This window comes from Brienomyrus brachyistius, chromosome 13 (genome assembly GCF_023856365.1).
Source record: "Brienomyrus brachyistius isolate T26 chromosome 13, BBRACH_0.4, whole genome shotgun sequence".
NCBI classification, from domain to species: domain Eukaryota; kingdom Metazoa; phylum Chordata; class Actinopteri; order Osteoglossiformes; family Mormyridae; genus Brienomyrus; species Brienomyrus brachyistius.
In genome coordinates, this window is record NC_064545.1 from 9421121 (window position 1) to 9447619 (window position 26499).

The 26499-nt window shown below is 44.4% G+C and overlaps 3 protein-coding genes across 4 annotated transcripts; 2 read left to right on the plus strand and 1 right to left on the minus strand.

Moving 5' to 3' along the window:
* Positions 1-590: 590 nt before the first annotated feature.
* On the plus strand, positions 591-6942 carry commd4 (COMM domain containing 4). Its single transcript, XM_048972415.1, has 8 exons — positions 591-817; positions 1062-1133; positions 1285-1350; positions 1476-1515; positions 1610-1729; positions 4889-4969; positions 5227-5403; positions 5525-6942. Exons 1-8 carry the CDS (start codon positions 815-817, stop codon positions 5563-5565), a joined length of 600 nt encoding a protein of 199 aa, XP_048828372.1. The 5' UTR covers positions 591-814; the 3' UTR covers positions 5566-6942.
* Positions 6943-7040: 98 nt separating this feature from the next.
* neil1 (nei-like DNA glycosylase 1) lies at positions 7041-22274 on the plus strand. The gene is given in 11 exon segments (XM_048972414.1): positions 7041-7133; positions 7732-8195; positions 8533-8652; positions 9593-9858; positions 10219-10340; positions 10430-10457; positions 10544-10620; positions 10698-10890; positions 19496-20579; positions 20713-20815; positions 20902-22274. Coding segments are annotated over 8 exon segments (1290 nt in total). The 5' UTR covers positions 7041-7133; positions 7732-7755; the 3' UTR covers positions 19540-20579; positions 20713-20815; positions 20902-22274.
* Positions 13821-26313, minus strand: man2c1 (mannosidase, alpha, class 2C, member 1). 2 transcript variants are annotated; one of them, XM_048972413.1, is made up of 26 exons: positions 26082-26312; positions 22876-23001; positions 22364-22487; positions 22139-22209; positions 21852-22029; positions 21425-21614; positions 21086-21192; positions 20888-20998; positions 20703-20795; positions 20261-20377; positions 19468-19563; positions 19244-19389; positions 18925-19048; positions 18688-18809; positions 17542-17627; positions 17315-17455; positions 16824-16906; positions 16652-16746; positions 16453-16557; positions 16202-16358; positions 15857-16000; positions 15353-15462; positions 15150-15229; positions 14920-15062; positions 14745-14848; positions 13821-14668 (listed from the first exon to the last, which is right to left on the minus strand). In XM_048972413.1, the coding sequence occupies exons 1-26, from the start codon at positions 26180-26182 to the stop codon at positions 14554-14556; spliced, it is 3069 nt and encodes a 1022-aa protein (XP_048828370.1). In that variant the 5' UTR covers positions 26183-26312; the 3' UTR covers positions 13821-14553. The 2 variants fall into 2 exon arrangements, with proteins under 2 accessions (XP_048828370.1, XP_048828369.1); XM_048972412.1 differs by having other exon boundaries at positions 19244-19563; positions 26082-26313.
* Between the last annotated feature and the right edge of the window lie 186 nt (positions 26314-26499).

Sequence of the window (26499 nt, forward strand, 5' to 3'; positions counted from 1 at the left end):
TGCCTTCCCATCAGAAGCCGCCCAGATGTTGTTGGGAGTGCATACAGGCATATGGGGGTCTTGCACACTACTCAGCCACGTTATAAGAATCAGTCTGTTATGTCAGTTTTTTACTTTACTTTTTGAATGCAGCCTTCAGTGGGTAAATGAGTTTGGTTTCCATTGACCGTTATTACGTCCTTTCCTTGTCAATAAATTGCACAATGTGTATCAGTAAAGAACTTGAATATTTCGTTTATGGAGATATGATGTGTGAATTAAGAGTCCCCTTAATTGTTTTAAGCAGTGCTTTTTTATTTTATATAAGTAGCTCTCGCTGTTAAAATAAAAGGTTGGGCACCGTGATTTTGACGGTCTGCTTACACACTTTTCAAATTAAGTTAGCATCCAGTTTAACTTCATTAAAATTAAGATGTAAAAAATACTGTTAATATGCAAAGTTTAAAAACGGCGGAATATGTAATACGCTGGGAATATGTTTAAAACATTATCAGTATTACACTGTAAGTAACCATTAATCTTGGTTCTAGAAACACCGACCAATCAATGGCGAAATGAACAACTACTAGAGCTATGTCGACATAAGTTTTAAAGCCGGCTGTTACGTCTTTTTCATACCCTATCTACACCATATAGGTTCATCCCAGTGTCTACATGACATATGCAGAAATGAGACGATCACAGTGATTCTGAAAATAATATGAGTGATTATGGAATATTTGGTTTGCGGGCTTAATAACTCCGAGTTAGACACCAGTCGTCCAACCCGAAGGGGAAATCAGTCAGCTGATCAGCATTTACTGAAGACTAGAAAATGGTACGTCTTGCATTTCTGATTTAAATGTTGTTTTTCGTTAATTATAATGGAGTCTGTAGCCGTAGCTCGATGACAGCATGGAGATTTTATTAAGGATTTTTTTTTTGTGATATGAAGCCGCAGGAAGCGCTGTTTCTCGGTTGACTTATGTGGCCGACTCCCAGCACCATGTTTTTCCGTGTAACAATTGCTTTGAGAAATGTGATACATAATGTCTGACAGACATACTTTCCCCGTTCTTTAGAGGTTCCGCTTTTGCGGAGACTTGGACTGTCCGGATTGGGTGCTTGCGGAAATCAGCACTTTGGCAAAAATAGTTAAGTCAATTGCACTTTCCTTGTGGGATATACGTGTTCTGACTTTCTATGAAACTGTGCCCGTAGTCACAAGTGTCGTACGTTCTTTTCTGTAATAATAGTAATGATCGTGACAGTGTCATTTGAACCAGGTGTATCCATGTCTTGCAGTCCAGCGTAAAGATGAAACTTCTTTGTGTCCAAGTGCTGAAGGATCTACTTGGAGAGGGCATTGATGTAAGTAGCTTATGTACCCCTTCTTAGGTAATGACCTGTTTACTGCTAAGGAGATTTTAAGGTTTGCACTGATCACGCTAAAATGATTGTCAGTCCTTAATTTAAAGTCTTCCCTTGTTTTTCAGTATGATAAAGTTGCAAAACTCACTGCAGATGCAAAGTTTGGTAAGTGCAAGAGCTGCTTATTCTGCTTAAGCATCCATTGCCTGGGAATGATCTCTGGCAAGGACTGACTGACAATATTACATCCTTCTTACAGAGACTGGTGATATAAAAGCTAGCGTGGCAGTGCTGAATTTCATCCTCTTTAGCGCAGCTAAGAATGACGTGGACAGTGAGTCCCTATCCAGTGAGCTGCAGCAGCTGGGCTTGCCCAAAGGTAATCTCCTTTTTCTTAATCAGCTCTTAATCTCCTGCTGTTCATGCTACTTTTTTATTGATGCGTTTGTAGCTCGTCGAGTATGAAGTGCTCTGGGAGAGCTACTGCTGTTGTAGGGTTAAAAAGTGCTGATGTACCTGGCGGAATTTGTTGCCGGTACAAATTGCCCCCCCCGGGGTACAGGATGCTGGCAGCCCCAGGCTCTCTGATCCCCAAACTTTCTCCAACTTCCAGCATGTACTTTCGAACGGAAATGCCATGAATGGTTATAGTGAAACTTTCAGTGAAATACAGTGGTATGCAATAACGATCATGAACTTTACTGCGTGACGTTCATGAAATCATTGAGTGGCTTCAGCGGCCGGTCAGCTTGAGATGCTGTACGGTATTGTATGTAGTTACTTTTATTATTGTATTCTTGGTATTATATACTGTGTTTGGGAGCTTGCATGCAAGTACCTGGTGACTGGACCTTCACCCATGGGGCTTGACCTGCCAAAGCCCAAAGGGGTAGTATGGGTTTGTCCCCAATGGGCCCACCACCTGCAGGGGGAGCCGTAGGGGGTCGGGTGCGGTGTAGAGTGGGCGGCTGTCAAAGCCTGGAGCTGGTGTGGGAGGTAGAGAGATACCGACTAGATATAGTCTGTCTCGCCTCGATGCATGGCTTGGGGTCTGGAACCAAACTCCTGGGGATGGGCTGGATTCTTTTCCACTCTGGAGCTGCCCATGGTGGGAGACGCCAGGCAGGTGTGGGCTTACTTATAGCTCTCCGGTTTGGTGCCAGTGTGTTGGAGTTTAGCCTGGTGGACAAGAGGGTCGTCTCCCTTTGACTTTAAGTGGGGTTGAAGGGCTCTGACTGTTTGTGCATGCACGCCAAACACCAGCTCGGAGTATCTGGCCTCCTTGGAGACCTTAGAGGGGTGTTGGAAGGTGCCCCTTCTGAGGATTGCATTGTTCTGTTGGGGGTCTTTAACCCTCATGTGGGTATTGACAGTGAAACCTGGGAGGGTGTGATTGGGAGGAATGGCCTGCCCTTCTAGGGTAGATTTTTACAAGGCTGGCATGCATGGATTGTGTGGTCTGGCCCCCACACCCCTTTACAGATCTGTTTGGTCTAGGAGAGCTAAGTTGGCTTTCACTGATGAAGTCATTTCAAAGGTTTTCAGTTGGATTTAGTTCAGTTCTGTTCTGTTGTAGAGGCTGACAGTCCTGTGAATCACCCTCCCATCTGTGCCAGATGTGTGTAATATCTCTGATATATTTGCTTGATGCACATCCTCCACTGCCCATTAAACTGTAGGGTTTTTCAAGGTTGCAATTGCAGGGCTTCAGACTAAGTTTTCCCACTAGTAGCATTGGTGTCTACTGAAAATTTTCGGAGCACCAGCACGACATTTAGGCGCAGCACTTAAATGGACATTCAATGCAACACGTTCATATTTTCTTCCATGCGTCAATGCTTTGGTAATATACAATGCGACAGAAATAACAAAAGAAGTGGTGGACAGTGGAAAAGATCATCAGGGCCTGTCTCCCCTCTGGCAGACATTTACACGTCACGCACCGGCATTGTGGATGACCGACCCCACACACGCCTCCCACACCCACTCCCCCCCCTTCTGTCTGGCAGAAGGTTCCATAGCACAAAGGCCTTCACTGCCAGGATGGGAAGGGGCCTCTTCCCTCAGGCTTTAGGATTCGTGAATCAAAACCAAATTATAAACTCTTTCATATACAATTTAATTTATCATATACTGTACACTTTCTGTCCTGCTGCTAATATTGTTTGCACTTTTACACTTTTATTTACTATTTATTGCTGTCTTGCTGCTAAAATACAGTATAAGACACAAGTACTGTGTGTGAAATGAGTGTTTATTCAAATATCCATTTCAGACCAACATGGTTACTACTGTGAGACTTGGTGTGCTGAAGAATACATAGGAAAGACGGCGCTGTCGCACAGCACAATGGAATCCATGATTAATGCTCTTATTTTGTGGCTTATCTGAAATTCTTTTGCCATAACACACGGACCCCTTGTACATTTATAGGGCATGCAGTGATTTTTATTTAATTGTGCGGCATATATAAGAAATCCTGCATTTTACCAAATATCTTGGAGTTTTTGTGTTTTTTTTAATTTTTTTTTTTTTTTTATCCAGTTGTTCCTGAATAGTCTTGTCAGCCCAGATTTCCAGCGTACACTGTGCCTCTGCTGTATGCCAATGTGACCTCTATGCTACAGTGTTTGTTAAAATTTTGTTGCTACTTATCTGTATAGCCTACCTGATCTGTATATCCTACCCGATCCGTTCCTTCCAGGTCCGGTCCATGTATAGTGTATATGTGCCCGAGTCTCATCATTGACATCATGTCTGTGTTCGGTGCTCAGACACGGTTAGTGATTAACCTGGATGTCCAACTAACCTCATCAATCAGGCCAGAGCGTGGTTAAGTATAATGGAGCAATTACACTAGTCAAACAAACTGGATTTTGGGGGTCCAAAGTGCTCGGGCACTGTGCAGATCACCTAGTGTGAGTACACCCTGAGACACTCCTGGGTAGTGCCTTATATATTTTAAACTCCTCTTTAACCTCCAGCACTGTCCCAACCTGTTTAAAATATACCGCAGTTCAGTACATGGCTTCAGGTATATTTTAGGATGAACAGCCTCTTCTCGCTGTGTCTTTATGCAGCTTTGTCACAGACGTGTTTTGGAGGGTCTTTGGAAGCCGTCCTGCTTTCTTCGTGTGTGGCTGCACTTGCAGTGTGAAGCTGTTTTTATTCGGTTGAACTGCAACGATTCCGCATGTGTGTGACAATTGGCCGTTTGTGTTAGTCTGATGTTAATCAAAGGGGGTACATACTTATTAAAGAGATATTACAGATATTTTAATTTTAACTGATGTACGAATTTTATAAGGGTTCTTTTATTTTGAAATGAGGTATTCTGTGTGAATAGGCTTAGGTGAACACTCTGTTAAAAAGGGTTATTCATTTTCTATCTTTCGAATTTCCATATATCTCATGGAGAGCAGGGAAGTACAATTTCCCCCACAGACATGAATAAAGTGTTACTACTTTTCCCTTCTTAAATTTATTTTTGGGTTCAGCACCCCCATGGGTGATTCACATCCCTGGTTCCCTCCCACAGAGCACGCAACGGGTCTGTGCAAGTCGTACGAAGACAACCACTCTGCCTTGCAGGACAGACTTCGGGAAAGCAGTCTGCGCTGTGAGTAAATGACCACGTGCCACATAAAGTCCCCAGCTGGTTAATTGGATTGTCTGTGGGGGGAGTATGACAGCTTTATGGTGTGACTGGAACAAGTTCTGGGAGAGATTTAATAACCAGTGATGTAGATGACTATTTTGGTGTGTACTGTTACTAGTTTCCATTGAGCTGCGTGAGTTCTGGGTAAACAACTGAGTCAGTCTGATATCTGTGCCGTCAGCCTAGCGGTGAAAGGAGGCTCTGCTGCTGTGTTGCAGTGAATCGCCTGGAGGACATCTCATGGCGCGTGGACTACACACTCAGCTCCAGCGAGATGAAGGATGTCAGGGAACCAGTGGTCCAGCTCCGGCTCCGGGCCCAAGGCATCGATCCAGGCTCCACACAATCGACCGTATTCTCTGTTAGTGCAGACAAGTTCAGGGTCTTGCTGATGGGTGAGCACAGAGGGCGTCATACATTTACATTGCAGTATTAAGAGAGTTTCCTGTCAGATGATTGGATACATTTTTTTTTTTTTGTTTGTGTGGCGAAAATGTTCTTTTTCTCCAATTTCAGAACTCAAGCAAGCCCAAGCCTTGATGAATTCCCTGCATTGAAGGAAGCACCAATTTGCACTGACAATTTTTCATCTAGAAATGCATTCATTCAATTACATTTAACGACAGCAGGTTCATTAAGGCAGCTGGCGAATGGTGGTGTTATTTCCGTGCAGGAGAAACTGCATAAAAGCAGTGTGAATACTTCAGAAGGTCATTTAATTCATGAATGGATGCAGAAGCCTTTTCAGGAAAGCGGATAGCAGGATAGATAGAGAACCAAGCAATTCAGAAAACTGTAGGACAGTTCAAGGTACTTCTGCTGCTATGAACAGTTGTTTTGTTGTTGTTGCATTAAAAAGTTGCCTAAGGAACAAAGTACATTTAGTTTTGGGTAGAGATGGGCTGAGAAACTGCCTTGCAGTGGGTAACTGCATGTCAGCATGCAGTACTGTCTTTTATAATTTGGTGCTTTAATCTTCCGTTTATCTTATTACAGAGTGCATGTCTAGTGTTACCCAACAAGGCAGTGCAGTTCAAGGGTAGGACTGACGTCATGGAAACTGTGACATAGGATCTGATTTAATGTTTTATTGGATATGGGATTTGAATTGTTTCCGCAGACTTAAAACTTAGGGAACATTTCATATGGTTGAGATGTCAAAGTCTTGGTGAGCCTGTATACATTCTTCTGCTAATGAAAACTGGTTTGTGATGTAGAATGCAATTCTGGTTATTTATTGTGCAACTCATTTCTTAAAAAGCAACTGAGATGGGAACGCCAAGGGAATTCGATTTCAAATTTACATTTGGCATTATTTTGCCGTTTCATACATTAAACGGAGTATCACGTTTTTTTTTCTCTCCACGCAATTAAAGATGTCTCTATGTATACAATATCCACAGCATATCATTGGCTTTTCTTTGTATAGTTGTATTGTGTATCTAAATTATTGTAGTCAAACTAATTGTCCAAAAATGAATTATTGCAAGTAATGTTTAGAGACACTTCGGGTAGCTGTTTTAACATGATGTGCTGTTGAATGTTGGAGAGGTGCCCAACTTTAATTGCTTTGATTAAAACTAAAATAAAAATTAAAGTTCGACCTATACTATATCTGCAACATTACCAGTTAAAGTGAGCTGTTCATTACGGGTACGTCCGTTGTTTTCTGCTGGGGTGGGACTTAAAACAAAGTGATTGATATTTTCGGTGTAGCCTATATATCAACTTCCTGCAACAGAACATTGCTCTATAAATATTTACATTTAAACGACGTAAAATTTGAGAACTTGCCTTACTTGCTTGAAACTAATGTATGACGTCAGTTAAATCTAATTTGCTGGTTTAAGAAGGCTACCCCTAAAAATAGATTGCATTGATTTAAACATTTATTTTCTTAATTTTATAGTGAATAAATACTAATGATGATAATACGATGAGCTTCATAGTCTTTATTTTCCAAAGACAGCTGCCGTGGGAATGTAATAATATGGGTAGGGGGCGTAAAGAAGCTTCAATAGACGAAGGAACATAAAGACTACAACTCCCAGAGTGGTGATCGCACGCTCCAGTTTACACTGGCCAACCGAAAGTTTGTGTTCAGTGCAGGAAACTCGGTCTCTTGGTAAGAAACTTCCAATGTTTATACTATCGTGAACTAGAAACACATCTGAAAAAAATTAAATACTGAATTATATCAGAAGGCTGAATGTAGTGTAACTGTGTGTTATATGTTTCCCTATTCAGTCGCTAAGCCATTACGTCAGGCTACGTATTAAAACAGATCGCACGACTTCAAGTATCATTTTCACATCAAAATTTTATTTTCGTAATCATTTTGCGTACATAGTTGATCAGATGAGATGTCTGCGTACATAGATGAGATGTCTTTTTGTTTTGGGATTTCGTTCGAAAACGTATCTTAATAGGTTTGACGTATGTCAAGCATGATACGGAGGATTATGGTATTTTTTTTCTTTCGGAAGTGAGTTTATAGACTTCGGAGCCTCTTAGGTGTCATGGTAGGGCAAAAAAAACCCATCTCAGTCATACGTGCTGTCTGACTGATGATTAATTCGAGGGAACGAATTAGTAACTCGAGATCACGAATTACAACGAGATATTTTTTTTCTACAATGACACCTAAGGGGATCCGTAAAAACGTATGTTTCTAGGAGTGCGTTTGTAATCGATGCCCTGTAATACTGTCCACCCCTTATTAGCCGCTTGCCCTTCATCGTGACACGATGCCCGAAGGCCCCGAACTGCACTTGGCCAGCCTGTTTGTGAACAAGGTCTGCACCGGCCTTGTGTTCACTGGGGCCGTGCAGAAGTCTGCGATCAGTAAATGTCCCGAAGTGCCCTTTGCATCTGACGCATACAGCATCACTGCCATCTCCCGTGGGAAGGAGGTCCGACTGACCCTGAAGCCCATCCGGGCTGGGAAGGTTAATCGTGGTGTGGCTCAGACCATGGATGTGGTCTTCCGTTTCGGAATGTCGGGTTACTTCTCCTTCAATAAGGTGGAGGAGTTACCCAAACACGCCCATCTGCGCTTCTACACCAAAGAGAAAATTCCCAGGGTGCTGAGTTTCGTGGACCACCGCCGGTTTGGCAGCTGGCAGCCCAATGGAACCTGGCAGGCAGAGAGAGGGCCTTGTGTATTGCTGGAGTATCAGCAGTTTCGGTTCGAACCTCCATTTTCTACAGTCAGTCACGTGTGTGCGCCGTAAAATTGAGAGCATTTATAATTAATAAATAAATGCATTCTATTCTAATCATGAGATGGTATGAACAATGCTTAAATTGGGGCATCCCCGGATTATTTTTTGATCCCCCATTATCATTTACAATAAGTTATTACCATTATTGTATACTTCTTTTTAGCAATATTGTTTTATTTGCCCTACTTTGTCACTGTTGTCGTGGGATTTTTAAAGTTTTTCTATTCGCCCACACTTACCAAATGTCAAGTTATAGGTCAGAAAAAGTGAATATATTTTTGACTTCATTTGATCCTGCAGGCTCAACGTCCTATCACACCTGTCAGACCGTGCATTTGAGAAGCCCATCTGTGAGGCTTTGCTCAACCAGAAGTACTTCAATGGTATAGGGAATTATCTACGAGCTGAAATCCTTTACAGGTGAGCCTGAATGCAAACCGTTTCTTACTCTAATTTGTGAGCTTATTTCATGCCATGATTTGACTTCCTGACCATCCCACGACTTCCAAATACGTAGGCCTCTCCAGTGACTAATTTTCCCCCTGCTGTCTGGTTCAGTTATTTAAATCACAACTATAGGCTCTGGGAAACTTTAACTGCTGGGGGAGGATTATAATTAGTGTCTCCCTAAGAAAAAAATAATAGGAAACCTGCTAGGTTTGTGACTCTGATCCCACCTCTTCTCTCCTTGTGGAGTTTGCATGTTCTCCCTGTCTTGCCTGGGTTTCCACTAGGTACTCTTATCTCCAGAGATAGGCAGTTTGTATCTCTATTAATCTATAAAAAAAAATTTATTGGACAGGCTCAACATATAATTTTAACTCTGTGTATTCCAGTTGTATTGCAGGAATAGAGCGCTTTCCCTGGTTAAAAACAAACCTACAAATTTAATACCATTCTTCTGACGTGTAGGAGGCATTACAGTGATCTAACTCCAGTCATAATACAAACAGCATAAATAAACAAGAGGATATATATATATATAGTCCTCTAAACGTCTCACTCCTTAAACAGGGTTCAGCCCTATGGCTAATTGCTATTTTTAATCTAGGGTTTTAGTTTACTGATCCTCTGATTCCAGCTTTGTTTTGTCTGCGTTGGATCCTGTTTTAGGGATTCCACCCTTCTTAGAAAGCTGCTGAATGTGACTTCCAAAGGTCCTTACAGTTATCAGCACGCAAGTGGAAGATGATGTGGTCATTTATTCTTTATCACATACGTAGCAGAATCTCTGTAAAGGCTCAGTGTTATAATGGGACCTTAACATTTGCGTTGCATCTAAATAGCATTTTTCCCTCCTTTGGCTGCTGAGAAAGTAGATCTGACCTGAACCGCATTTCCGCTGTGTTCATTGCACTAGACTAAGCATCCCACCGTTCGTCAAAGCGAGGAGTGTTCTTGAGAGACTTCAAACGAAGGAAGTACCCGAGGATGACTGGAAGCTCAGTGAAGATGAGGTGACTTAGAATTTTAAAAGAAGGAATGTTTTGTAATGTTGACAGTACTCTCTGTCAGCTCTCCAAACATCTTGTTTTCTCTCCCAGGTGCCCAACGAGAAGTTTAGGACAGAAACAGCTGACCTTCTGAGCTTGTGTCACACTGTTCCGATGGAAGTGATAAACCTAAGTAACAAGATATTCCTCAGTGTTCAGCCCAAAATATTTAAGGAAGAGCCTGTATTCTTGAACATCGCACGTCTACAACTGCAGTAGATTTAGTATTAAGCAGCATATTAAGGATTGGCAACAAACACTGAGAAAAAGGCGGAGCATTGAATTGCTGTTTATTTGTAGATAAATTAAAAATGTTTACCTGGTTAATTGTGTTGATTGCAATATTTTTGCTACGTAGAACTTATCAATGATCAGTGCTTATTCATTATAATGGCAAATTAAAAGTAAATATATATTCACTCTTATCTTTGCTAGGTCCTCAAAAGGGTTTCTGTCCGTTCATTTTTGCTCCGATTGTGTTCCAACTCGTTAGGTGAGAAGGGATACCAACCAGCCAAGAAAGATTACTCTATCCTTATGGCATGGATGCAGTGTTACTCAGTAGAAGGCATGATGTCACTGAGAGACCACAATGGCAGAACGATCTGGTTCAAGGTAAGAAATGAGCTGTTTGCTCCTAGCACACAATTAGCCAAACTGAAGGGTGTGGATGCTATTAAAGAAAAACAACATGTCTGTTATAGGGTGATGCTGGTCCCATGGCACCTAAAGGTAAGATGAACTTTAAGTGATTATAGGGGGAGGGGGAATAAACCAAATAGTTGAAATTGGCAGATGCAATCTTATTTTGATTGTAGGACGCAAGTTGGCAAGAACCAAAAAGAGAAAACTGAAAGACGAAGACGACGACAATGGGGAGAATAAAGGCAACAGGGTAATTTTATTCCTGCACACATGGGATTGGCCCTGAGGCTGTGGTTGTGACGTCTCTATGATGGCTTGTTTTGTTAGGTTGTCAAAGACAAGCATTCAAAAAAAGTCAGAAAAGGAAGGAAGGGAAATCCGGGAAATGAGTGTAAAAAGGCAGAGGTTAAGCAGGAAAGCCGGCAATGGCGAATCGCTGAGAACCAACCTGGAGTGAGCCGGCAAAGTGTCCGTCGGAGTGCCCGGATCAAGCAGGGCGGCGGCCCAGCGGGACCAGCCGGTGAGAATCCCCTTGTCTCAGCTGCAATGTACCTGACATGCTATGGCTAGATCCTAAAGGACCCTCATTTCTATACATCTTAACATACTTCAGTGAACATATTTCTCCAACAAAACATTTTGAGTCACATTGAGTACATTGCTGCTAGCTGCTTGACAGTAACTGGGATTCTGTTACATTACTGCGCATGTTGCATATTACATTAGACTTATTAAAATCAGCACTTACCCAAAGTAACATACAACTGAGAAAGCAAGGTTCAGCCCTGGAGAAATTGGGGAGATGGTCTTACTTAAGGGCCCAATATTATCCTGGGTAAAGCTGGCAGCCCTTCTGTGATAGTTGCCTTCTGTGGGGCTGTTCAGACCGCAGCCGCTGAGCCGAAGGCCAGCCAGGATGGACAAATAAAACGTGTTTCCAGTATTTCAACAATAAGACGAAAAGGAACTTGATGAGGCTTTGACTGCATGGTCAAGGACTCAGAACCATTTTTGGTGTGGGAAGATGAGCGATCCATGGCCTTTGTGCAGAAGGTTGACCGCCAGCAATATACGGTGCCTTGCAAAATTATAGTGTGCGTAGATGTTCACTTCACAAATCGAGTCGCCTTTTGCTGCAATTACAGCTGCAGGTCTCTTGGGGTATGTCTCTGTTAGCTCAGCACATCTAGCCTCAGGGCAAAACAGCTCCAACTCCTTCAAGTTAGATGAGTTGCGTTGGTGTACAGCACTCTTCAAGTCATGCCGCAGGTTGAGGATTGTGGGCCGGGCTTTGATTAGGTCATTTCAAAACATTTTAATCTTTCCCTTAAACCACTCCAGTGTAGCTTTAGCAGTATATTTAGGGTCATTGACCTGCTGGAATGTGAACCTTCATCCCAGTCTCGATTCTCTGGCTGACTGAAGCTGGTGTTCCTCAAGAATTGTCCTGTATGTAGTGCCATCAATCTTTCCTTCAGTCGCGATCTGCTTTCCTGCCCTTGCGGATGAACAACGCCCCTACAGCAATGTGGTTGCACCAGCATGCTTCACTGTGAGAATGGTGTTTTTCGGGGTGATGGAAAGTGCTGGGTTTGCGCCACAGGCATCTCCCACAAAGGCCATAAAGTTGAGTTTTAGTCTCATCTGAGCAGAGAATCTTCTTACATGTGTTTTGGGAGTCTGTCACATGCTGTTGGACAAACTCCAAACGTGGTTTCTTTTTTCTTTAAGTAATGGCTTATTTTCTGACCACTCTTCCATAAAGCTCCACCCTGTGGAGTAGACAGCTTAAAGTGGTCGTGTGGACAGACACTCCCATCTCCGCTGTGGACCTTTGCAGCCCCTTCAGTGTCATAATTGTTGTCTTCGTTGCATCTCTGACTAATGCCCTCCTTGCCCGGTCTGTGAGTTGGTGGGCAGCCTTCTCTTGTCAGGGTTGTCATGGCGACATGTTCTTCCTGGTTTGCTATAATGGAATGAATGGTGCTCTGTTTGGGGTATATTTTATAGCCCAAGCCTGATCTATACTTCTCCACAACTTTTGTCTCTGACGAAGCTGCTTCTTGGTTCAGGTTGCTTGCTTAGTAGTGTTGTAGAGTCACGGTCCTTTCAGAACCGGCTCATTTATAGGCACCATTTAATAGACCATGTGGCACTTTGATTGCACACAGGTGGATCTTAAACAGCTAATTCTGACTTAGTTATTTGGTTGGACTAACTCTGTAGGGGTTTCAAAGCAAAGGGCTTGAATACCTACGCACACTCAAGATTTCCGTTAATTATTGTTGCTTGCGTCACAATAAAAAATATTTTGCACCTTTACAGTTGTAGGTATCTTCTGTAAATCATGCTAATCCCCCCAAAAAAAAATTGTACTTCCAAACAGACATGCACTGAAGAAATGGTTGGCAGTAACTGCAAGTAAGCAGGAGAAACTGCGATAGTGAAGAAGGCTAATTCTGTACATTTAACATCTGATATGGATGCATACCTTGCTGTAACTTGCCATTTCAATGACAGGAAGATATGTACCATGAAACGGGGGGGTTTAGAACTTTTCAGAAACGCACCCTGCAGGGCACGTATGGAATACTAAGAGTGTTTTGCTGGAGTCATTGGCAATAAGGGATAAAGAGACCTGTCATAACAGCTTAAAACACAACACAAAGCCTCCTCAGATCCTACAGTTGGCATGTTTTACTCACACCCTAAATCTGGTTGTGTAAAGAGCCCTTTCACAATCTTTGGATCTGAATCTCAGGACTAGACTCGCAAACTTATTTCAGGGCCAGTACGGACGTCGCAGAGAAGCGGGCCGCAATCCTGCGTGAAGCTCATCCGGGAAATTGCTACATCCAGAAAGTGGATCACCACGTTCTTCAAGATTAAATGGATATATGAGCAAAGAAAAGAAGTGGGGGCAGCACTGACGTTGCGGAACACCAGCCTACCCCCCCTTACTCGTTGACAGGTTGAAGGAGCCAGTCAGTGCCTTTGATCTTATTAAAAAAAAAAAGTATATATACGAATTAATTCTTTGGAGCTGAGTCAGTAAGGACACTGGGAAAGCAAACGGAATTTCATCGCATAGTGAATGTCCTGGCATTTAGTTGTCAGTGGATGCTGTGCTCAGATCCCTTTCACAGGCCAAACCACCACCTCAACCACAGCAGCCATCCGCATCAACGGCAGCAAACAATGTGTGGAAATTGAAGAGGACTATCTCTGTAATTGGGGCGACTCGGTGGTGTAGTAGTTAGCACTGTTGCCTCACATCTCTGGGACCAGGTTCTGAACCCCCACTATGGCTCCCTGTGGGTGGAGATTGGAGGTTCACCCCCTGTTGTCACATGTCTTCCTTTGGGTACTCCCCAAATATATCCAATCCAACAACCTCTGTGCCCTGCGAGAGAATTCTCCCCGAAGCAGTTCTTAAAAAAACCATTTGAGTGGCAAAACTTTTAAGCATTATTTTCTTTAGTAAAAATACATGTAAAACACCCATGTAGCCCAGTGATGTAAACGATCCCTGCTCACAGTCCATACACAACTGTCACACTTATTAACACACAAGTGATTAGAAAATAGAAACTACCTTTTTACAGCATAAGTAACGACCTACATATATATCAGAATTTGCGTCTTTGTGCTTAACTTTATAATGAAACACTATGTAAGTAGAAAGTATCAAAGGTTAGAGAAAAAAAAATTAAGGATTTTTTAATGTATTTTTTTTTTAACAGTAGGACGGCAGAAAAAAAAGGTGGAGTGACCAGCATAAAAGTCCGGAAGAGCAGCTAACAGTACGGAGAGCAGCTAACAGTACGGAGAGCAACAGTTTCAGGATGATTAAAAGAAAAAAACACTTAAAATCCAACTTTGCACTTGGATATTGACTGTATTATTTTTGTCAATGTTTGGTATTTTAACAAATACATTATTGATTCATTAAAAGCAATACATTACTAATGCAGTCATCCATTACTTGGCTTTTATTTCATTACGTTAATTCATTCATTTAGCTGTTCCGATCACAGGCACAGAGTCCTATCTCATAGGCCACCCCCACTATGAATTGTTCCGATAGCTACATTTGCTGTGTATAAATCAAAATGCCGTCCAGGGTGTTCACTTGTTGGTTGAAAAGTAAGGCCTCTCCGTTGTGAGGCTAAAAGAAGCATCTTCAGTCAAGGAAGAGCAGAAGAGAGACAATCTGAAAGGGTGTGAAATCCAGGCTGATTCCTGAAGCTGTGAGTGGGGAGGGCTTTGATGGCACAGGACGCTCCAGAAGATCACAGCTGAGGCAAGATAAATATTTATGAAGTTACTGGCTGTGTAGTGACTATTCGGTCTCATACGTGCAACCTTACTTACTGTGAGACCTTCCTGAGTTTCAGAGATGAGCTGAGGGTCACTCTCACACTGCTCCCGTATGACTCGTACAGACGAACCACAAGAGCGTCATCATGGTCTTCAGCCTGCGTGACACAGACAGTGTCATTCCTGCCCTGTCCCAGTGCTTGGAGGTCAGGATGAGTTTCAGGGATACCTGTTTTATGGTCTCCAGGATGACTGCTGGAGAGCTGATGGAGAAGGCGCTCCAGGAGCTGAAGCTGGGCGAGTCGGGCACAAGTCGAAGGGGGAAGTTAAGGTTGTATGCACACTGGATGACCGAAGAATCCTGGAAGGAACCTGAACAATGTCACAAAAAGGGAAACCTTTGTTTAGTCGGCAGTTCCCAGTGGCTGGAATGCTTCAGATGAGCGGGAGGCGACCTGCCTGAGTGTGGCATGACTGCATACATGAAGCGATGTTGTCCCATGTCAGCGTTCGCGTCTGGAGCTTTTGGGGCACGCAGCCTGAGCAGGGGGGGTACAGCCAGTTACGATGTCGCTACGCTAAACCGTTTCCCCATTTTACTAGCACTGGGACTTTGGTGTGTTTATTCAATGTGAATGCGATGACATCATCAGGGAACTCACAGCGACAGAGAGAGGGTATTCCGGTCAGCAGAGTAGCCGTATTTACAGTCATTCAGCAGTGCCACCCCAAAGCCGTGCTCTGACAGATCCGCCCACTTATGGCCCCATACCTGTGACAGGATAACGGCGATTACATTCCTGGAGGTTTTGACAGCTTTCCTTCATGCTCAAGAGCAGAATCTTACTTTACCATTATGAAGAGGTAAAGGTGGACATTTAACTACATTCATCAGTCATACACTGAAATGTGGAGACTTGGACTTCAGCCAGTTATAATTCCAACCAGCCACCATAAACCCTTCTGCCTGGACTCAGCAAATGCAAGATAATTGAAATGGCTAAGACAGTGTACAGACTTAATTCAGATGAACAGTAACTCATTCATAACTGCCCTGATCCTTCCTAGTGATGAGATACTTTATTGGTTCTCCAGAAAGTAAGCAGTCATTAGTAGTAACTGGGAATTGCCACAGTAAGAGTCCTTCAGCAACCCTGCGCCTTTACCTCAAAGCGTGCCCAGTCCCAGGACGTGTTCCTGTGGGTTGGTCTCTGCAAGTGGCCAAACTGGACCTCATAGACAGCATTTGGGCTGCGTACTCGCACCGGAAACTCCACTTTCAGGAACTTGTGAGATTCTGCCCAGTCCACCTGAAAGGAGGGGACATGCTCCCATCTCAGAAGGATTGGGCGGTTGTTCGCTGGTAAAAGTGCATTAATGCAATCGGTGAAACCGGAAGCCGAGGCTTCTTATTCCTTGTAGAAATCGATAGATTTCCATTTTCAAAATAACATTACATTGTGCCTGAATATGCCCTGTTCATGGAGCCTTAGTCATTGCCGAGTGCTGACCTGAGTGTCGAACTTCACGTAGGGACACATTGCATCCAGAATAATCTCCTGGGTTATGGAGCTCCGCTCGCTGATCTTCAGAGTGTACGACACAATGCCACGGAGTCCCCCCGGGCTGACAATTACTGCCGGTCTGGCAGCCTCCACTACCGGCTTCCTGCGATGCACATTCACATAAACATGGAAATGATGGGGAAAGTCAGTTATGCATGACATAATATTAGACATATAATGTATCCTCCCAAACCTACCGGGTCTGCAAATGGTAGTCCATCACATCCCACGCGTCCCAGTACAAAGGGACGTCATCAAATATGACGAACTGGTTTCCATAGCAGCCATCGGAAATTGCTTCTCTGAAACCCATATCGATAATTCACTTAGAGGCAGAAACGACACGAATGAGACTGCGGATGATTTATTAGCAGTGCAAGGAGAAGAGGTTCTAACCTGCTGACCTTCAGCAGACAGAGGGAGGTCAGGCGGCCAGCCTTGTCCACAGCCACACGTAGGAGGCCATTTTCCATGAGGTAGGTGCCGTCAGGCTGAAAATCAGTGTGGAGCTGTCAGTAGTGTGAGCAGCCTAACACTTGGTCAGAAGTGATCAGTGTGATACCAATACCTGGACTGTCACTGACACAGGACACTCGGGCTGCAAGGTGTCTGTCACAGAGCCCATGCCGACACTGGGCACTTTCACAAGGGCTGTGAAAGTGATGCAAAACAAGTATGTTTATTCATTCGATTCATGTCATTTCAGAACAGTTCAGAAGTGCTTTTGGGGCAGCTGAAAGGTGCAGCCTCATTGTTATGTGCCCTGACCAAAAAAAAGAAGAAAATATCCTTTCTCCTAGTCCGAGTCCAAAGCAGTGGTCGTTGAAATCTGAGCTGTACTTCTGATGGAAAGCTTTCAGCTACGATTACCACAGTTACCGCCAGAGCTGGAAATACCACCCACTTCTGGTTCACTTCTGGTTTGTGGCTGTGAATTGACTATATTTGGAATGAGCGTGAGTCTTGAAAACCATGACTCTTCTGACCAAGGATGCTAAAACAAACCTACAGTATGACTCATCTTCAGAATTCTAATTTCTACAAACTAAAGGCCCGTACCTAACTCGGTGCTGCCCCGCAGCATCACGACCTCATGCCGCTCCCAAGGCAGCGAATTGAAGACGGCTGTGGCCCCACCCTGTTCCCCGGCCAGAAGCACACATGCCTGCTTCAGCAAAGAGCATCCGGTGCTGCGGATATCTGACAGGAGGAAGCAGCGTGGGGTTTGAGATTGAAGTTCTTGTTATAGATGACGTCAGACAGAACATCACACACAAACACAATACCGTTATAGTACGCCAGGGCATCTTGCACTACCATCTCCGTACAGCTGCCTGGGAGCACGTCGTGAAACTGATTAAGGAGCAGGAGTCTACAAAAAAGGACAGAAGGTCAGGAACTCACATGAGGGAAATAGCTGAAGGAACGAGGTCTCTCTCAAGATCACAAACCAAGGTGTCGTCTGGTGAGCAGAAAAAACATCAGGTTCTTCTATGTGTGTGTGTGTTGGGTAATGTGTTTGTGTGTTGGGTAATGGTTTACATTATCTGCACCTTTGTAATGCATTCGTAACATATTCAGTGCACCTTTATAATGCATCTGCCAAACCCAGACTTGTCCATCAGATGCCAGACAGTGACACGTGATTTGTCACTCTACGGAACACGTTTCCACTACTCCAGAGTCCAGTGGTGTCACGCTTTACACCACTCTATCCAGCGCCTGCCATTGCACTTGGTGACGTGAAGCTTGCATGCAGCTGCTAGCCCATGGAAGCCCATTCCATGAAGATCCAGCATAGTTTTTGTGTGCTGGGGTTAATGTCAGAGGAATCTGGAACTCTACGGATGCCGAGTCAACAGAGCGTTCGTGACTTTTACGGACTCTGCACCTCAGCGATCCCGCTCTGTTATTTCATGTGGTCTGCCGCATTGTGGCTGAGTTTGTATTGCTCCTACACTCTATCACTTTGCAATAATACCACTTCCTTTTGACTGTGGAACAGCTAGCAGGGAAGAAATTTCCTTATTGCAGAGGTGGCATCCTATCATGGTACCACACTTAATCACTGAGCTCTTCAGAATAACCCATTCTTTCACAAATGTTTGTGAACTTTACTGCATGGCTAGATGCTTGATTTTATATACCTGAAGCAATGGGTCTGAATGAAACATGTGAATTCAATGATTAAGAGGCGTGTCCCAATACTTTTGTCCATACAGTGTATTTCCATTAACAGTAATACCATGGTCTGTCCCATTTGTTTTCCTGTGTTTGAGAGTGAAGTCATTTCTGCTGATTATGCAAGTGACAATGTACTTTTATTTTAAAAAGCTAATCAGGAAATGATGTTTCATTGACAAGGCTAGCTTTTTTTCTAGCCAATCAGTATCAAGGCCAAAAGGGTCTCTTTATATTCTACTGCCGCCTACCTCCACAGCCTCCGCAGTGTGCTGGCAGGGTAGCGGAAGGCTGGGCTCCTGCACTGGGCCAGGCTGCTGGCCACCTCCACATCATGCAGCAGAGCTTCACACTGGCGGTTCCCCAGCTTGATCTGCAATGCAGGGAGACGCAGGGATCTGCCGCCAGGCCAAAACCCAAATGACCAGTGCAGTCATCAGCAGGGACGAGCACGGAGAGATGCCGAGCGTGTCCATCCTGACGCACACCTGTGCCTGTGTGGTGTAGGTGCCGTTGTGGAGCTCCAGAAAAAGCTCTCCTGACCAAGTGCAAAGGAGACTGGAGTCCGCCTCAAGCTCACAGAAGAACCTATCGGGGCCAGACATCTGAACCCTGAAAGAAGCCAGGAAATTCAGCTGGGTGACCATGAAATCCTGCTGCAACAGCATTTTCAAAATTACTTTCATCCGCCTGGCTGTACAAAGCATATTCGGCCTTGCACTGTAGCTATTTCTGACCATGATATTATCCTGTTGTCAAGGTACGATAGAATGGTTTCTCATAACAAATGCTGTGCTAGATACTCACTTAGGTAGCCCATCTGTGTCCTGCACTCTCTGAAGTCGATCCAGCATGAGTTGTGTGGGACCCCCACCCCCATCGCCGAAGCCAAAGAGCACCGCACTATGGTTGGCCCTTCCCTTGTCCTTGTTATTCCTAACCGTGTTGAGAAGCTGAAAAGCAACGTTACGGTCAGCAGAAGAGGCCTGCCCTTCCTGGGGCTGAAAGGTATCCTCAAAATTATGACTCACATCCTCCACTTTGCCTTTCATTTCATAGGTGTTGCCGGGGGGGAAGTGCGTCAGGACCTGGGATCCATCTAGGCCCTCCCAAAAGAAGGTGTTATGCTGGGGAGAAGGAAGCCACAGTTTTTTGTCAATCCGTCAGAACTCCGGATATCATGTCACAGAGTATCAAACGTACAAATGTACTATACATTTGCTAAAAAAAATACCCTCTATAGTTATGTGTCACTTTACGTCGGGGATATTTCTGAGAAACGTGTCGTTAATCAATTTTGTTGTTGCACGAACATCATACTTACACAGGATTAGATGGTATAACCTACTATACAACTAGGCTACAGTAAACTTCTGTTTTTACAGTGTACACTCTGAAATAACATACAATATACTGATATAGTGCAATATATAGTAAATCTAGTAAATACATAAACCAGTAACATAGTTGTTCATTCTCAAGTATTATGTATTGTTCATAAGTGTATGTGCTACAGTTTAATATGACTGGCAGTACAGTTAGTCTGTTTACACCAGCATCCCCACAAACACATCAGCAACATGTTGTGCTACGACGTCACTATGCGATAGGAATTTTTCAACTGCTTTAGGGTATAATGTTATGGGATTACCGCCATATATATGGTCTGTCATTGACTGAAACACTGTTGTGCGGAGCCTGACTGTATTTAATAATTAGAATTTTAAGAATATTGATTCGTCAAAGGCTGGATAATAAATGATGAATGAAGACCGTAATGTGTGTCACAGCCCCTATGACCACTGTACTGGGCAGCTCTCTCACAGGGAACGTGTTGACCAGATTCCAGCTGAGCTTCTGAGTCAGGAATCGTGTGATTCCACTGCCGCGCATCATCTGAGGGAGCTGTGCAGAATATCCGAAAGTGTCCGGAAGCCAGAACTGCAAAGGACAGTGAGGAGGGACGTTTACCGAAGAAGACAATAATGAGGACGGGAAAAAGAAACTCGTTGCATTAAAAAGTTGTGTTTCGGGATGCTAGGAAGCTCCTTCCCTCTGAGCTAAAGCAGCAGGAAGCAAAAGAGTCATTCTGCCTCAATCCACAACGATGATTATAACTGATGTCCCTACCGCTAATGTGCAAGTACTAAAGCTGAACCATTTCAGGAAACTTGAATTATGTCAAACTGTGATCAAAGTCACTTTGACCATAAAAGCTGCTTTTTAATAATTTCGTGTAGCGAATAGATCCTCTAAGCGGCTGTACCTCTTTGCAGTGCACGCCAAACTCCTGCTGGAAGAAGCGCTGGCCCTCCAGAAACTGGCGAACCATGGACTCTCCTGAAGGCAGGTTGCCGTCCTGCAGTGACAACAGCACAGGTGTGGCTACAGGTATCATAAGCATTGTGGGTACAGTATTTAAAGCGGTAAAAGTCTTAATGTGGATATTACCATTTCTACCCAAGTTCCTCCAACTACGATAAACCGGCCGCTCTCCACAAAGGTCTTGATCTGAGCAAACAGTCCTGGGTACCAGTCTTTCACCCACTCAAACTGCTGGGCCTTGAGAAGAAGCACACAGGGTAGAGAAATGAGAAGAGCCATGGTGGGAATGACTGGGGGAGCCCATGCCATTACATTCTACGGCACCTGTGAACAGGTGAAAACGAAGTCGGGATTCTTCTCCATCAGGCGGATCACGGTCACCCAGCTACGGGCACATTTTCGGATCGTCTCCTCGTACGGCCAGAGCCAGGCTGTGAGGAAAACGGGAGACATTGCAATCATAACTTATAACGAAACTTTCTCCTGGTTCTGTACTGCATTTAGCTCTCCACAATGACCGTTTTATAACTAGCCAGCTGACGTGTAGCCCCATCAATTCATTTTCATAATAGCATGGCACAATCAGCTCAAAGGAAGGAAGCAGCCATGATTTACCACTATTATATACATGCCCTGCCTCTTTCCAGCTTGAGGAAACCACACCTGAGTCGATATGACAATGGCCCATGGCATGGACAGTGTGCTGACTTTGCCCGTTCCTCTGGCTGAAGAACCTCAGGGCCAGGCAGCGAGCCGCAGGGTAGGAGGAGGGGTCGGCTGGGTCACAGACATTCACCATTTCATTTACTGTGAATAATGCCTGGTAGCCCCGCTGGTCAGCCTCCCCGAGCATCTGATAACACATGGAAAAACAAGAAAAAACCCCAAAGGTGTTTAACAGGCACACACAAGCTACCTCTATCCCTTCCAAAGGAAAAATTTGGCACTAATATTATAGCAAAATAGTTAAGGGTAAGCAGTCTTAAAGGTGTGAGAATAGTGTAGAGGGGGCACATGAGATCAACTGCTGTGCAATAAAAGTAAAGCAGACAATATGTGGAAGGCTGTGCATAAAAGGGGTGTTCTAGACCTTTACGACGTCAACGAGCATCTCAAAGTCTGTCAGCAGCTCTCTGGTATCACGGTTAAACACAACCAGCTCCGCACTTTGCAGGGTGTACATCTTGTTGGGGTCAGGGGCTGCGATCATGGACCCCTTCCCAGCCCCAAACAGGCCATTACAAGCCATCTCTACATAGAGGGTGAGACTGAGAGACAGATAGAAAGAGAGAGAGAGGTTTAAAGAATGTACCGCAAATCCACGCTACCTGCACAGGTACTCATCCACTGCCATGTTTGTGTCTGAGGAGCACTCACCTGTGAGGTTCCTCATTCTTGAGGCTTGTGGTCAAGACATAGCTAGTCTTCTCACCCTCCTTTGTTAGCCCCTATGATTCAGATATAAAATGATTTACACTAGAGCTACAAATCAATAATAAAACACTACAGTTGACTGATGGATTGCAACTCTTTTTTGTAACCATAGTGTTTGGTGGTACTTTAATTATTGTGTTTGGTGGTATTTCTTGTTTATCTGCGAACCTGACAAGGCTGCCCATCTTTCCAGACCATTCCCTCTCCATCGATCTCCCATCGAAAATGAACCTCCTTCCCTTCCCAGGTCTCAGGAATGTTCAGGGACACCTTAAACCAGCATGTCCACCATCTTAAGATCACAGCAGTGGGGGGTAAAGCATTAGGTTAGCATTAGCCTGTCCAGATTTTACTGGGAAACTTTGGCACTTAGACTCTGTCTGGGATGGAAGATTGTATTAATACTTCACTGAGTGTCAATCACAATTGCACCCATTTCTGCATCATTCTTAAAACAAGTCAGCTGAAGTACTTTGCCCCAGTCTGCCACAGAGGAGCTCCTTGGACCTGCCCTGCCTGCCTGACTTTTACAGACCTTGCATATCTAGCTGATAATTTTCTATTCTTTGGTTTATATAAAGATAACATCAAAGCAGTAAAACAGGATGCATATGCTATATGGCGAATAAGGTTTATGGTTTGCTGCAGGTAATTTATTTAGCCTCTCACACGGCACTTACGTCGGCCCGAAGCTGTCTCCAACCTTGCATGGTTGAAAGGTCTGTTGTAATGCCTCAGAGTATGACATACGTTTTGGAGTCAGGAAAGACGACAGCGATTCCATAGGGCATGTTTCTCCATAGAGTCTACAAGAGAAAGAACATGTCATAAGATCCACACATATTCTTGGAAAAAAAATATACTTAATCATCCATCCATCCATCCATTTTCCAAACCGCTTATCCTGCTGGGTTGCGAGGGGTCCAGAGCCTATCCTGGAAGCAATGGGCACGAGGCAGGGAACAACCCAGGATGGGGGGCCAGCCCATCGCAGGGCACACTCACACACCATTCACTCACACACCCTTCACACCTATGGGCAATTTAGCAACTCCAATTAGCCTCAGCATGTTTTTGGACTGCGAGGGGAAACCGGAGTACCCGGAGGAAACCCCACGGCAGCATGGGGAGAACATGCAAACTCCGCACACATGTGACGCAGGCGGAGACTCGAACCCGGGTCCCGGAGGTGTGAGGCAACAGTGCTAACCACTGCACCACCATGCCGCCCCACACTTAATCATATTTTTGTTAAATAGAGTGACTATATTTTGCTTTGCAAGACAACACTGGGGGCAGGAGATCAAGAGAGGTGTCCAAGCAATATACACATAGAAAGTGTTCTGAATGTAGTTCCTGTTCTGGTAAACTATACTTTGCATTCAGTGCCATTCACTTGGTGTACGTTACATTGGTGTCAGAAGTGGAATGGCACCAAAAAGACATTGGTAAACTGCTTGCTAAGCTATAGAGAGAAACACTAGTGAGAGGGAAGATCTGCTCTGCCGAGAGAAGCATCAAGCTGGGAACACACACTAAGATGTGGTATACCCACTTGGACTTACCTGATGGTAGCAGTGTGCAGCGGTTACCCTAAGACAAGTGGAGAGGAGGAAGGTGGAAGACTCATTGCCATACAGCATAAATAGCTACCCTGTGGATGAAGAGGAGCTAGTTGTCGGGGGATGCAACAGAGACGATTTTATTAAGGTGATGGGGAAATGGTGACTGAGCCAGCACTGCCCCCTAGAGGGCAAGGTTTCAGCTGCAGCATCTATAGAGTCAGATGGTGTCCAGCAACACAAGACTGACACAGGCTTGGGCAGCAGCCCCGACCGCTGCCTCTGTCAAAGGCTCAAGAAGTGGAGGCAAAACTAGCTGGAGTGATTCAGACCAGCAACCACACCTGGAGGTCACCTGTGCCCTCCGGGGACTCACAAAGATGGTCAGCTGAGGCTGTACCTGTTTGCACGCTTTAATGATACCTTGATCTGTGTAGCTGGCTCTCTGTGGTTTACTTCTCTGAACCTCCGGAGTGGTTACTGGCAGGTGAAACTGACAGCTGACGCCAGGCCCAAGACGGCTTTTTGCAGTGGCTGGGGCCTCTGGTGCAGTGATGCTTTTTGGCAGTGCAATACGCCAGCAGCTTTTGAAAGTTTAATGGAAGACGTGCTGAATCCACTTAGTCAGGCCATCTGCATAATCAAATCGAAATGTTGTTCTGGTAGAAGTCATCAACTTCCACTCAGCCATAGCCAATGTGCATCAGGTATTTCAGTGTCTGAAAACTGCTGACAATTCCAGTTAACTACAGGAAATGCTTCCTGATGTATAGAGATAAGCTTCCTTGAACAAGTGGGGTTGCAGAGCTTGTCAGTGGATCCAGGTAAAGTGGAGGACGTGCAGAGTTAGCTTATAAGATGGAGGTCTGCAGCATTCAGGCTCCCAGTCCGGCTTTTTCCAACCTTAACCTGCTCTTCTTTCTTGACACAGATGCGAGTAAGTGGTGGCGGAGCAGTGTATTCACAGCTAGGTGAAGGAGAGTGTGTTGCACCCTACTTCAGCAGAACCCCGAGCCGCCAAGACTCGACGGGAGATGCTAGCAGTGTTGCTGGCTGTGCAACACTTTCATGCTTACCTGCGCCATCCAGTCAAGCTGAGAATAGACCATGACTTCCTCCATTGACGGTTGAGTTTTTGGTAAACCAGAGATGCTGGTCCCTCGATGGCCTCGAGCTCTACAGGGGTTTCAGCTTCAAACTGTGCTCATCGGGATAAAAGTGATGATCACCTTAGGGAGGCAGAATGTGTGCAGGCTCTGCACTCTCACCAACAAGGAAGTGACCGAGGAGCTGTGGCAATTGCAGGAAGCAGATGCTGTCCTGGGTCCAGTGATCCCTTGGAAGCAAAAGGGTAGAAGGCCAGGCTGCATGGTCGTAGTGATACCAGCAGCACTGCGTGAAAAGAGCTTAAAGGCTATGAATGGAGCTCCAGACCTTAACGTTAGAGCAGGTTCTGCCTGGGGAGGAACCACCAAGACATCTCAGCAGGATAAGGCACCCCCAACACTACGTATTATTACTTTTACGATGTAGTCTGAAGCATATGCCATCCCCAATCAGGAAGCACACGCACCGTATTGGTCCACCTCCTGGACGCATTTTTGCCTGCTCTGGACTCCCAAAAGAGCACCATAGTGACCAGGGCTGCAGTTTCAGGGAGCTCTGTAAGCTCCTGGGTCTGAACAGGAGGAGGACAGCACCCCTACACGCAAAGTGACGGGCTGCTGAAAAGATTTCATAGGATGCCGGCGACCCAGTTCGCGCCCCTAACAATAGACCAACACTTAGGCAACCAGGCATATCACACAATGGTGCAAAAGTCGTTATGCACCACTGTCCGATAAGGCGGTGCTTTCGTTGCGATTAACTTGGTTGTTACACAGGGCAAAGGTTCAAGGCAAACTGTCGTTTTTATAGCTAAAGAAACTTGCAAAATTATAATATTACTTATTACCTAATATTATTATAATCTTACTTTTTATTCACTTCAACACATCCAAATACTGGATGTAAATATTAAACTGATATAAAATGAATCCGGTATACTGAAATAAAGATGATGTTTTGAAAAGCAAACATCTGTTGTGTTTAGAAATCATCTATACGAAACTAATTTAAATCTACATTAATATCTTCAAGGCACGATGCAGTATGACAGTGATTTAAAAAAAAAAAAAACTACATGAGAATATGACAACCGGCAGCACAAATGTATATTTTAATTTTCTGGTTAATATGCTGCAGTTATGACAAACCTCACTGACAGCTGGTTCGCAAAACACACGTGTGCTTCAAAACTCAACGGATGTTTCTTTCCAGTTTACCTTCCTCGGAGGTTGCAATCGGTGAAGTAAACATCAGACACAAACTTCTCCGCTCTTTCTAGCAGAGTCCGTCGGTTTTTAAGCACCGGTTGGTGATACATTAGGAACAGCAGATTTTAGATGAAAGCTGATCAAACAGTCAATTCCAATCAGCATGCATGCAAACCGAGCCTGGAATCTGCGAGATTGGCGACCTCTGCAAGTCGGAAAACAGTGTATCTGGTCCCGGAAATACACTGTAACTACAATGTAGTTTGGTCTTCCGGACTGGAGGTGTCGCTGCTGTCTGATTACTCTGATTACTGTCTGTTTGGGTCATGTGCTGCGAGAGAAATCTGCATTATCTGCTCTGTTTAGGAGATAGGTAGATTGGTAGCGAAGTATGGGACAAGATAAAAATAAAAAGACGTAATGATAA

What these genes read in the sequence shown, in the direction of transcription:
- commd4 (XM_048972415.1), top strand. An exon ending in TACTTGGAGAGGGCATTGAT is followed by an intron (nt 1,351 to 1,475) that starts GTAAGTAGCTTA and finishes CTTGTTTTTCAG; the next exon opens with TATGATAAAGTTGCAAAACT. An exon ending in GTTCAGGGTCTTGCTGATGG is followed by an intron (nt 5,404 to 5,524) that starts GTGAGCACAGAG and finishes CTCCAATTTCAG; the next exon opens with AACTCAAGCAAGCCCAAGCC.
- man2c1 (XM_048972412.1), bottom strand. Translation starts at nt 26,182, where the DNA reads ATGTATCACCAACCGGTGCTTAAAAACCGACGGACTCTGCTAGAAAGA. An exon ending in TGTCTGCTGAAGGTCAGCAG is followed by an intron (nt 16,558 to 16,651) that starts GTTAGAACCTCT and finishes TATGGGTTTCAG; the next exon opens with AGAAGCAATTTCCGATGGCT. An exon ending in GGGACTGGGCACGCTTTGAG is followed by an intron (nt 15,463 to 15,856) that starts GTAAAGGCGCAG and finishes ATCCTGTCACAG; the next exon opens with GTATGGGGCCATAAGTGGGC.